General features: G+C 40.4%; 1 protein-coding gene across 2 annotated transcripts in view; it reads right to left on the minus strand.

Moving 5' to 3' along the window:
- The window catches only part of WDR75 (WD repeat domain 75), a 40,699-nt gene extending 28,429 nt beyond the window's left edge, over positions 1-12,270 (minus strand). Inside the window, exons 1-7 of one of the 2 annotated variants that reach the window (XM_070731923.1) lie at positions 12,141-12,270; positions 11,605-11,813; positions 10,229-10,358; positions 9,205-9,270; positions 7,087-7,186; positions 6,122-6,246; positions 4,075-4,145 (exon numbers count right to left, since the gene is read on the minus strand). In XM_070731923.1, the coding sequence (XP_070588024.1) occupies positions 4,075-4,145; positions 6,122-6,246; positions 7,087-7,186; positions 9,205-9,270; positions 10,229-10,358; positions 11,605-11,690 (578 nt within the window). In that variant the 5' untranslated portion in view covers positions 11,691-11,813; positions 12,141-12,270. Of the gene's footprint in view, positions 1-4,074; positions 4,146-6,121; positions 6,247-7,086; positions 7,187-9,204; positions 9,271-10,228; positions 10,359-11,604; positions 11,814-12,140 lie in introns of those variants that run through there. The other variant, XM_070731924.1, reaches the window with a different exon arrangement.
- Between the last annotated feature and the right edge of the window lie 342 nt (positions 12,271-12,612).

Raw genomic sequence — 12,612 nt, forward strand, 5'->3', positions numbered from 1 at the left:
TGGTTGGCTGGCTCCTTTGCTTGCGCGCAAGAGGGGGTAAAAGCTGGTGAGGTGGGGTGGGGGGGGTGGATTCTTGCTTCTGTATTCTTGCCCCATCCCCCCCACCTCATCGGCTTTTTCCCCCTTTCGCGCGCAAGCAAAGGAGCCAGCCAACCACTCGAAAGCTGTGATACAGAGGAAAAAAGTTGGTGGGGGTGGCGAGAATACAGAAGCAAGAATCCACCCCCCACCGCACCTCACCGGCTTTTTTCCCCTCTTGCGCGCAAGCAAAGGAGCCAGCCAACCACTCAAACGCCGCGCAAGAGGGGGGGAAAGCCGGTGAGGTGCGGTGGGGGGGGATTCTTGCTTCTTAACCGAGCACTTTAGGTTAAGCGGCTGGAGGAAGGCGGGGCAGTTGCCGCCTCTTTCGAGCTGAAGGAAAGGCAGACGACTGTCTTTCCCTCAGCCGCTTCCCGGAGACCGCTTAGGAACATCGCTTCGGGTGTGCCTGCCTCTCCTACAGTGCAGAGAGGCAGCAACTGGCCAGCCCTTCCCCCAGCCACTTAACTGAGCGCTTTGGGAAGGTGCCGCCTCTCTTTGTTGTAGGAAAGGCAGGCGCACCCGAAGCGATGTCCCGAAGCGACTGAAGGAAAGGCAAAAGCGGCGGCAACTGCCCCACTTTCCCCCAGCCACTTAACCGAACGCTTCAGGAAGGTGCCGCCTCTCTTCGCTGTTGGAAAGGTGGTGGGGGTTCCAAGCAGGCAGCAATCACCAAAAGAAGGAGGCACCTCCCCCCGTCCGCCCTGGGATTCCTTGCTGCAATCCCAGCTTCTCAGCTTTTTTAAAAAAATGAACGTTTGGGATTGCAGCAATGGATTTTTCCAATAGAAAATTACCGGAGTGAGCGATTGGGGGGGGGGGGGGGTTGTCCTCTGAAATGGCCAGAGCAAGGGGCGGATGGGAGTGTGTGGTTCTTGCCAGCTACCCATTTGCCGGGACTTCACTTTCTGCCTGCCCCATGCCAAGGCCCCTGCCAGGTGAAAAACATTTGCCAGACTGCATAAACCTCCTTGTCTTGTTCTGCAACCTCAGTGGGAAGGTGCTGGCTGGGTGGAAAAGCAGCGAGCCATTCCCTCCCGACATTCCCTTCCCTCACTCACTCGCCTTTATTTTGCCGGCTCGGCTGCCTTTTCATACTACTATTCCCATGACCAACTCCGCGGCCGGCCGCCCCCTCGCCCACATTTCCCTCCTGGTGCCTCTTGGGAGTTGTAGTCTTTTCGAGAAGGCGGGCTCAGCCGCTCTGCCCGAAGAGACACTACAGCTCCCAGAAGGCTAAAGGTAGCGTGATCTAAACCGTGGATGCAGCCGAAAGAGACACCGGCAGGCATCCTGTCAATGAGTATTTCCGTGGGGGGAGGGGGTGCGAGGCTGAGTTGTTTTCCTAGAATGAAAAGCACAGGCACTCAAGCCTTCCAGGAAAATTACGGTACTTCTCTGCGTCTTTCATTTGGTGACTTAGCCCTGCTTTGTGCTCTGCACCTGAGCAGGGGTGCCCCCCTCCTCTGTCCTAAAGTCCCTGTCTTATACACTTGGCATTTTACTCATTGCCAGTGTCAAGGCATTTTAAGGGTTACCGTATTTATGCATTTTATGCTATATGCTGTTGTATTGTTGTTACATTTTATATTGCTTTTTAGTTGTTGTAATTGTTGTGAGCCACCCAGAGACCTGTTGGACTTGGGCGGCAAGGAAGGAGGGAGGGAGGGAAGGAAGGAGTTAGGAAAGAAGGAAGACAGAAAGAAAGAAAAAAATATGGTAGGAAGGAAGAGAGACAAAGAAAGATGGTAGGTAGGAAGGAAAACAGACAAAAAAGGAAAGGAGGGAGGGAAGGGACAGAAGAAGGAAAGAAAAAGGAAGGAAGATAGGCAGACAGAAAAAGAAAGGGGGAGGGAAGAAGGAAGGAAGGAAGGAGAGAGAGACAGAAAGAAAGAAAGAAAGAAAGAAAGAAAGAAAGAAAGAAAGAAAGAAAGACCTATGACCACAATTGAACCCAAAATTGTGGTTGTTAAATAAAGCGTTGCTCAGTGAGAATCACCACATTTTACTCAATCCATGACATTTCCTAGCTCTAACAGTGATGTGCAAGCTAGGGAAGTACTGGTACATCTGAAGGCATATGTAATGTTCTAGTTGTGGTTAAATGTGTGGCAGAAAGTGGACTCTGGGTTTGTTTTTCCTATTACAGTAAGTAAGGTTGAATGTACAGTATATACCTGTAATTTTAGAAGAGCTCCCTCCCTCTCTCTCTCTCTGTAAATATAAATACGGTATACAGTTTATATAGTAAACAATGTACGGTGTATTTTTGTGTGCCTGTGTGTAATATGTATGTACACATATGGCATATATACATAGAATTAAATAGTATATTTTGGATTTTCAGTAATAGTAAATAGAGGGGGAAATTGTATCTCTTTGAGGCAAAGAGAGGCCAAGTATCCTAACCCTAACCCAAACCAGCAGGAGCAGTGGGGGATTGAGGCAAGTACAGTACTTGCATTTTTTTTGCCTATACCTGCCTTGGGGGGGACATATACCTGTTTACCCTCTTTTAAACTTACAGAGCTAGTTTACTGGTTTTCTTTGATATAAATATTCTAAAAAATTTAATCTACTGATGCCTCAATTGATGTAATTTTATTGGTTTCCATTTTTATAAGTTACCAGTAGCCGCTGCAATTTCCACCCTCGACTTATACGGGGGTTTATAAATTTTCCCAGTTTTTGTGGCAAAAGTAGGCGCCTCGACTTATAGTCGGAGCGACTTATACTCGAGTATATACGGTATTTCATTTCTTTGGTATTCAGTAGCACCGCTACCTCTCAAACTAATTGTTTGATGATTCTATCCCTAAAAAGTTTGGGATTCTATTAATTCCTCCTTTAATCTATTTACCTTTCTCTGTCACTAAAATCACTGGATAGGAATCAGCCCCAGTAATTGAATGAGTTGGGGATTCTGGAACTTTTTTAGGATTTAGTTTGAAAGATACTTGACCTTTCCACATCTTTCTCTTCTAATAACAAATTCTTGGAAGCCAAAATAGAAAATGTTTAATCAATATCCACAGATATTTAAAGTCTGGGTCAACCCACAATAGTGGTAAGCATTTGATGCGTTTTTCAAACAACAAATTGCAGTCTGTTATTTAAAACAAGTCTTAACAACTCGCAACAAGGCAAGATGGGTGGCATAAATAAATGAACTCATACTTTAAAAGAGGATGCATTTTGGATCCTCAAATTTTATTTTTATTTAAAAATTTTATATAGATGGATATCTTATGAACCACTATCCTGGGCAGCTCATAAGAAATAGTAAAAAAGAAAAAAGTCATTAAGGCACTATGATACAATGATTCTCCTCCTATCTCTCTGGTTGATCGCAGTTGGAGTTGGCAGAAGGACAGGCATCAACACCCAGACCCCTCCTGTGTGGAGTGCCTCGAGGTTTGGTCCTCTCTCCTCTATTTAACATCTCACTGGGTGAGATGACATGGGGTGATGGATGGGAGTAAATAGGCTCAGAGTTAACCCTGACAAGACCGAATGGCTGTGGGTATTGCCTCCAAAGGATTATATCGACTGTCCGTCTTTGGTTCTGGGAGGGGAGAAATGACCACCACCAACCACCCCAGAATGGGTTCATAATTTGGGTGCCCTTCTAGACTCACAGTTAAAATTAGACCAACATCTGACAGCGCAGGTTCGCCTTGTGCACCAATTGCAACCCTACTTGGATCAGGAGGCTCTTCTCACAGTCACTCATGCCCTTATCACTTCACAGTTAGATTATTGCAATGTGCTCTACGTGGGGCTACCCCTGAAGAACGTTTGGAGAATACAGTTGGTCCAGAATGCAGCCATGCAAACTGTTGTGGGTGCACCTAGGTACACCCACGTTACCTAAGTACACTCCAGGTACAGCTAGGTACACTCCACAGACTGCACTGGCTCCCGATTGGTCTCCAGGAGCAATTCAATACTTCCTTGGTTATCACACCGTAGTCAATTTACATTTTTAATCCTCACCTGTAAGTCTTGTTTTTCTTGAAGAAACAAACAACAAGACGAAGCTTCCAGACTGATGCTACATATTCACCCTGTCATAATGAAAATACAGCTTCATCTTAAGTCTTTCTTTTCTTACGTCATTTGTTGAATACACCACTTTAAATTGTGAACCAGGCCTTTAAAATATTATTATTATTATTATTATTATTTATTTATTTATTTATTCATTTATTTATTTATTTTAAAATTGGATTTGTATGCCGCCCCTCTCTGCAGACTCGGAGCAGCTAACAACAATGATAAAAACAACACGTAACAATCCAATTAATAAAACAACTAAAAACCCTTATAGTAAAACCAAACATACACACAAACATACCATGCATATGAGCACATAAATTATAAGACAAAATCAAGGAAAAACTATAACTTGGTGCAATATATCAACCTGGATTTACTTTAAGATCTTAAATTTTTATGATTTCTGTCAAGATCAAAACATTCATTTGATTACAAAAATAATTAGCTGGAAGTGTGACAACAAATAGAGGACTAGAAGAGAAACCCATTCATTTAAAGCAACCCACGAAAAGTGGTAGGCAATCTGTTGCACTGGTAGGCAATCTGGTGCCCTGCTGCCACCAGCCTCAGTCATTATGACATGTGACAATAGATTGTAAAAGTTGTAGAACAAGACATCTGGAAATCATTAGGCTGCCCATTCCATTGTTAAAATCACCAAGAAGTTGCATATTTGATAATGCAATCCAGCTGTCACTGAAGTGAACAGTTTCCACATCACAAACTGGATGGAGCGCAAGGCTTTAGTCAAGAAGAAATACTGTAAAAAGTTTCCCATGAAGGAACTTTCGGAAGGAGGAGAGGAAACAGCATGTATGCTGACTGAGAAATATAAAACTTCGTTGACTCCCTGAACTAGTTTTCTATAACCACATCATTGACAATTGCCCAAATTTTTTGCTTTTCTCCTGCAGCAGACTAATCAGAGAGGTGAAAAGAAGGATCTGGAGCCTGATTAGCCCAAATATCTCTCTGTATAATGTGTATATTATGCATGTATCCCCCTTGCCAGACAGTAGGTTCAGAAATCCATTCATTTTCTGGCCTAGTTGGAGGACTGTATTTATTTAAAACTAAAATAGATAGTTACGCAGTTCATCTTGTTTATTTTTGATGAAACTGGTTTACCTCCCAAGGAGGGAACAAAAGCCTGAAAACACTAAACACTTGCCCATACACTATCTGATCGAAAAGTTGTGTTTTTTTAAAAAAAAATTGACCATTTAATCATTAAAAAAACACAGCAACGATTTTGAGATAGTGTGGAATGACTGATGGTGTCCTCCCAACAATGACAACAGAGAGGATTGTCAAGTCAGTATCCCAGTGATGGTGAAAGTTTTTGGGTTCCTATGCCCAAAATGGGGGGGAGCACAGGAGGGAGCACACAAATGTGCCCACACCCATAATTCTACGGCTCCCATGCATGCACACCCGTTTTTTGCTCCCATCCAGGCTTCAGAGCCTTTCTGGGAGCCTGGGGAGGGCAAAAACATCCTTCCCCATCCTCCTGGAGGTCCTCCGGAGGCCAGGAGTATTCAAGTTTGGAAACAGGCCATTTCTGGCCTCTGGGGAGCTTCCATGGGGGCTTTTCACCTGCCCCAGGCTCCTAGAAAGGCTCTGAAGCCTGGGGAGAACAAAAAAAATGGAAACAAAAAGTTTCCAGCCTCCAGAGGACCTTTGGAGGAGTGGGGAAGGCTGTTTTCACCCTCCCCAGGCTCCTAGAAAGGCTCTGGAGATTGGGGAGAGCAAAAAGCGGGCCTTCCCATCCCCTCCGGAGGCTGGAAACAGCCTGTTTCCCAATTCCCAGTGGGCCCCAAAAGCCCGAAAATCAGCTACCCAGCACACACATGCGCACCAGATCTTAGCTTGTGTGCCCACCGATATGGCTCTGCGTGCCATAGTTTTGCCATCATGGCACTATCCCATTCCCACAGGATCCGCTCTTTTTGCTACTGCTTAAGAGTAAAGAAAATATACATACATCTCTTCCAAACGCAGTGAATTTAGGCGACGGGCTTACACCATCTAAAACCATTGTTAGGTCATTGGCTTCCACTTCTTGATCAGGTGTTTTTGGAAGTTTCACTGTCACGAGCTGAAAGCTATCTAGTGAAATAAATATTTATTATTAATAAATTGGTACAGATGGATAAGAGTGGGCAATAAGGTATGAATTTAAACATGATTTATAAATTAAAGGGCAACTATCAGATTCACGTATCACATTGAATCAAAATTAAACCATATTTTACGACTTAGGCACACTGCATAAATCAGACCACTTTTTTCCTATGGCTTGAATTATGGGACACATTCAATGAACTCACAAGAAACATCTTTCTTAACCTGCTCTCCTCTTCCCATCCCCAAATTCTCTCTGGAGGGAGAAAGAATTGGAACTAAATCTATAAAAATCTAGTTTTTTAATCTGGCTTCAGTTTTGGGATAAACCCATAATACTCCTTCATTTCACTCATCATAGGAAGTTAGTCACTTTCAGCCTAACTATAAACGTTTATCAACCAGGTCACACACAGGTCTCAAATTCCAAGAGCCATGCGATTACATTATTTTATTTCTCTCAGAGGAACAACACTTCCATAGGTTGCCTTTTAGGTCATTCGTTTACAAAAACTTACATCACAATAAAACTGTTAGCATTCAATGAACACAACACTTCACATAGTTTTTGCAACTGATTTAGAACAAGTATATATCTGTATAATCCTGTCAAATAGTTAAAAATCCTGAGCTACAGAGGAGAATAACTTTAAAAGTAATTCTGAGAATGTAAGAGAACTTATACATGCCTACTTTCATTTTTCAAAATGCAAGGCAGAGTACTACAAGCAGTGAATTTATTTTACTCCATTTTTTGACAAAAGTTTAAGAGGTACATGAGAACATAAGATCTACAGGGAAAAAAGGGCATCGATTATAACATACCTGATTTTTCATCATTATACTTTGAAATGATGATAAATGCAGAATTCTCTGAACTTGCAAGAGTGTAAAATGCAAAGAGTTTAGACCCAACGACAAATGTCTAGAGGAAAAGAAGAAAGCCACACAATAATCTCTATTAAATTTCAGCCAATCCCAAGGTGAAATCCTGGCAAGGAATACAACTTGTCCTTAGTTCCAAACAGCTTCTGAAAGTAGGAGAATAAGAAAAATACTTCCTGCCCCATATTCCCTATGTATTTGTTCTTTTGGTTTGGCTTGGTTACTGGCATAATTGCTCTTATGCCAGCACAATGGAATGTGTTCCCAGAAACACATTATTCATGATTATTTCATTTCATTATTAAGCAATCTTGAGTTCACTTGAAAGGGATATCTTCCACCAATTATTTCAAAAATACATAAACACAATCTGCACAATTAAAGGTAATCCTCAATTAACAGCAGCAATTGACACCGAAATTTGTCATTAAGCAATGTAGCCATAAATGTGATGACCTGTGACCATGTTGCTTAGCGATTGCAGTGCCAGCACTTCCTTGTTGCTATCATTAAGCAAATCACCATGTGTCATTAAATGAGGACCATCATGTGGTCATCATTTGTCACTGCGTGCCATCTTCCCAATTGACACTGCTAGTAGAAAATTAGTAAAGAAGCCCGCAGAGAGTGAACACATAACCACTTTGTGCAAAACATTTACTTTTCAGATGCCTTTTGAGTAATGAATTTAGTTTTGAAGAAGATAACGTATCACAGTGCCTGATAAAATATGGATGTGCAAAATGCAACATTTGTAAGGATAGAGTTGTACTGTACAGTACTCCTGGCTGGAATATCCTGTTTTTCTCATGGCCTGAATGGTCATGCTCAGGACATCACAAAATCACTGTAACTGTGTGCTGGGGACCAAATGCCCAGTCACAATCACAAGAGCTTGGGGATATTGCAATTGCCAGAACTTTGAGGACCAGTTGCAAGTGCTACTCGTTCATGGCTGCCACAAGTTTGAACAGTTGCTGAACAAGTGGTCATTTAGAGATGACTACTATATCAGAAGAAATTATAATAGACTATATATTGAGAAACCTGTTCACAGCCTTGCTCTGTACATAATAGTTACATTGTACATGCTACATTCCGTAAGGCAGAGAAAACCTATTTATAGCAATTATTATTATTTATTATTATTATTATTATTTATTAGATTTGTATGCCGCCCCTCTCCGAAGTCTCGGGGCGGCTCACAATATCAATAGCATTTAGACTTATATACCGCTTCACAGTGCTTTACAGCCCTCTCTAAACGGTTTACAGAGTCAGCCTATCGCTGACCCACAATCTGGATCCTCTTTTTACCCACCTTGGGAGGATAGAAGGCTGAGTCAACCTTGAGCTGGTGGTGAGATTTGAACTGCTGAACTACAGAGAGCAGTTAGATGAAATAGCCTGCAGTGCTAATCACTCTGCCACCCCGGCTCTTTATTCCATTTATTACACTGACAAATGTACAGGAACTGCTTCAACAATTAAAACTGTTATAGTAAAATATTTTTAAAGCTCTAAAATATCTATAGTCAACTTAAATATTAACAAAAATTACTGCAAGAAAGTAGTAATAACAATAATCATACTGAGAAATCATAATCAAATATAATATGATATACTATTTTTCCTAGTCTTGTAAGCCACTCCAATCACTAATCATTGAGAAACAAAACCTGGCATCTGTTCATCAGGTTAAAATAGTAATAAAATTGAAATAATACTTATTAATATCAACATATTCCAAATATATAAATTGACAATAAATCATTAAAAAGTGGCTTGAATGATACTAACAGATTATAGCTGTACCACCATACAAAAATCATATCCAATATCATCCCACTGTAATGTTTCCTTGCTTGCTTGTTTGTTTATTTATTGGATTTTTAACCCGCCCCTCTCTGAGGATTCGGGGCAGCTTATTATTTAACTGCTGAAATCAAAAGAAATGGGTTCATTAGGTACAAATCTGATTACCGTACTAATTTGTGGTTTGATATCTTTGTGAGCATGATATATAAAAGAATTAAAGGAAAGGAAAACGGAACAAACCTTGATAAGAATTCCATCCATAAAATCCCAGAGTTTAATAGTGCCATCTAGAGACCATGAATAAAGCTGGTAAGAGGGGGAAAGAAATGATCTATAAGTTTCAATTTTGATACACGTAGAAAAAAATGTTGAGTTGCAGTACTCCTAGTGGTTCCTGCTTTATTTATGACATTATAGTATTTGATACTTTAATGTATTTGGTAAAATCATTCATTTAGCTAAAAATCATGTGCGCATACTTATTCCTGGTCCCCGCCAAAATATAGGTTCATAAATAACTTAAACGCAGGTGTTTTTTAAAAAATTATAATAAAAACTTTCCTAAAACCCAGTAACAATTAAACCTAACCAAAATGATAGAATTTGAAGGATCATTTTAGATCCCACAGATAAATACTAACTTTAAGAGTCCTTATCCAGCAAAAAGCACTAAGGGAACAACCTTACATAGTGGATCTTAGGTATCCACAAAGAAAGAATTGCTGCATTACTCCATGGAGATATTCCACTGTGTGGATACAACAGATGCAAAAGGGACTTCTGAGCCTAACTAATTCCCTTTTCCATATAAGGATATGAGAAGCAGCATTTACTCCTGGGGCCCTCTCAATCCTAATGAATGGCCAGTAATCAGAGATAATGGAAATTAAGATCTAATAAATCTAGGAAACAAGTGTTTCCCTAATTTGCTTTAAACTATGCAGGCCTCAAATGCCATGGAACTTTTAAACTGTACAAGAAACTAGTATGCTGCTGGCTCAGAAGAGAAGTGTCAAACTGAAATCATGCTGCAGTTGAACTGTTATATGCCCAGCAATTTTATCCAGAAGTAAACATACTGTTCTGCACAGTGAAAAATAAAAGCCATACATAGCTTTACAAGTTTAGAGTGATAGACAGCTAATCCTATTGTCAGCAAACGCCAATTTTCAATTATTAGCCCCTTATGTGCCCCTCTACTCCAATGATGTTTGAATGAAATGATATGCAAGAAATAAGTTAAATATGCCAAACTGATAACAACCTGTAAATGATTTTGGGGATTCAACTGGATTCCTGTCACTAAATTGCTGTGACCTTGTAGGATATGTAGACATTCTTCTGTAAGCGTACTGTAGACTTTAATGTAGTCACCGGAAGCACAAAGAAGATACCTGTAGTAAAAGATTTTTTTAAAAAAATGTAAAAGGCATCTATGTAATTTTAACAACATATTGTATGTTAACTAGAATTAGAAAACATGAATCCTCAGATCTTTAACATTAAAGCTAAAAGACTAAAAAAGAAACATGTTCAAAATCCACTAAACTATATGACCTATCAGCACTAAAACTCTGCATAAACCTAGAGTGCATCATTCAAAACAATATGGGATAGATGCGTTTTCAATAAATATGAAGCAATAACATACTTATTAAGATTCATACATTTGTATCATTTTACATTTCACATTAATATAAAACAAAACATAGACCCACCACCAGTGTTCCCTCTAATTTTTTTGGGGGGTGGGCGGAAAAGTATAGTGTCTGAGCGGCAGTCCCTTCGGGACTGGGCGGCACAGAAATAATAAATAAATAAATAAATAAATACTGTGTGTCTATAACAGTGAGCTCATAATAGGGCAACTCTATCAATATCAAAATGCCACTTAAATAGTTGAGCTAGTTTCAAACTAGATTTTGATTTTCTTTCTCTCTTCCTTACTCCCATTCTTTTTCTTTCTCTTTTCCTTCCTCTCTTTTTTCTATCTGTTTCTCTCCCTCTCTTCCTCTCTCTCTCCTTCCCTCTCACTCTTTCCCTCTCGGCTTCTGGGCAGGTGTGGAAAACTCTGAGTTGATGATGATTTTTAAGTGAGCGATTGCTCACTGCTCAGCTTACAGGGAACTATGCCCACCACCACAAATTTACAAGCCAAATCCCAGAGAAGTGATGTCCTCAGTCTACAAGAAAACAAAACAGATGTGCCTCTATTTTTACATGGCTTAAGCAGACTGACCTGAGAACTAAATCTAGAATCTCTATTCAGAAAAGTAAACATTACAGCAAGAATCTAAGAAGGAAGTCATATTCCAGTTGCACACCCTATGGTACTTTCTCCTTTTGAATTGACATTACGAACTGCAAATTCATCCTAAAGTAATTTTTTAGAGTACATTTTTGGAGCTCAAAAGCAGTTGCCTAAAGATATTAACAGCCTAACCCAGAAAAGACGTTACCACTAGAATCAAGTGAATATTCCCGCTTATATGTCTACCGAATGCATCAGGGCAAGCATTTTATCTACAAGTGCACTGCACAAGCGCAGGTACATGTCAATAAAATAAACGCCCTCCTTCTTGCAATTGAAGCTTTCTCGCCGCCGAAAAGAAAAGCCTTCAACTCTCCAATTCTACTCACTTCGAATCTGCAGAAAACACGGCGGGACACCCGCTCAACCAGCTCCCGCCGCAGCGAACCACGCGGAGCTCCTCGCCTACCACCATTTTTCCACGTGAGCCGACCTCCAACCTTCGTGCACCTCCCCTCCGGGGAATCCAGGAAGAAACAGTCGTAACCTCTCTAGCCGAAGTATTTCCTGGAGCTCTATCATATTGGGTCCTCTTTTCCTATAAAGTAAAGGAGAGGCGCCTTCCGTTTTCCTGTTTTGACTTTTCACTCTCTCTTTTGTATTTACAGTACTACTTATTTATTTGTTTATTCATTGATAAAACGTACATTAAAAAAGACAACCACAAAAAGAAACTATTAATAAATAAGTGATTTGCTTAAGGTTGGGCTAAGAAGTAATTTGCGTTTGGGTAATAAGAAATTTGCACAGGACAGTCCAGCTGCTCAGTTTTTGCCATATCTTTGTAACTTTAACGGGCATGGGATTCCCCATTTGCAATTTAAGATGTGTAGAGGCTTTAAATGTGGTTATACAATATACGTACAGGAGTTTAGAGCGACATCGTTGAGTTGCAAACGAGTCCGAGATGACTTTTGCAGAAAATTTTGTAGAGTGTAGTGTAGATAAAAGAAAGATGAGCAATTCGCTCAATACAAAAATAACAATGATTCTCCACATTTTATAGTTTGAATGTCATTCTTAAAACAGCTTTTTTGATTTACTGACTTCCTTCAAACCCTCTGCAATGCAAGTCTTAAAGCAAAACAATCCAGATTAATTGCTCCTCTGATTTCAATCAATCACTCAACGGTGTATAGAAGCTTTATATTCTGTGGCGCATATTGAATTTACTGGAGGAAAACAAAAAATAATGTGAAGTAGTACAGTATACTGTATCAATTAGGGAATGCGTCAATCTTGTTTGTAATAAATCTATGATAACGGTATCAGGCCCCTCCTCCGCTGGCCTTTTCTCAGATACTGTACAGTAATTCCTTCTCGCGTCTCTGCTGCGT

The sequence above is a fragment of the Erythrolamprus reginae genome, chromosome 1 (assembly GCF_031021105.1).
Source record: "Erythrolamprus reginae isolate rEryReg1 chromosome 1, rEryReg1.hap1, whole genome shotgun sequence".
NCBI lineage: Eukaryota > Metazoa > Chordata > Lepidosauria > Squamata > Dipsadidae > Erythrolamprus > Erythrolamprus reginae.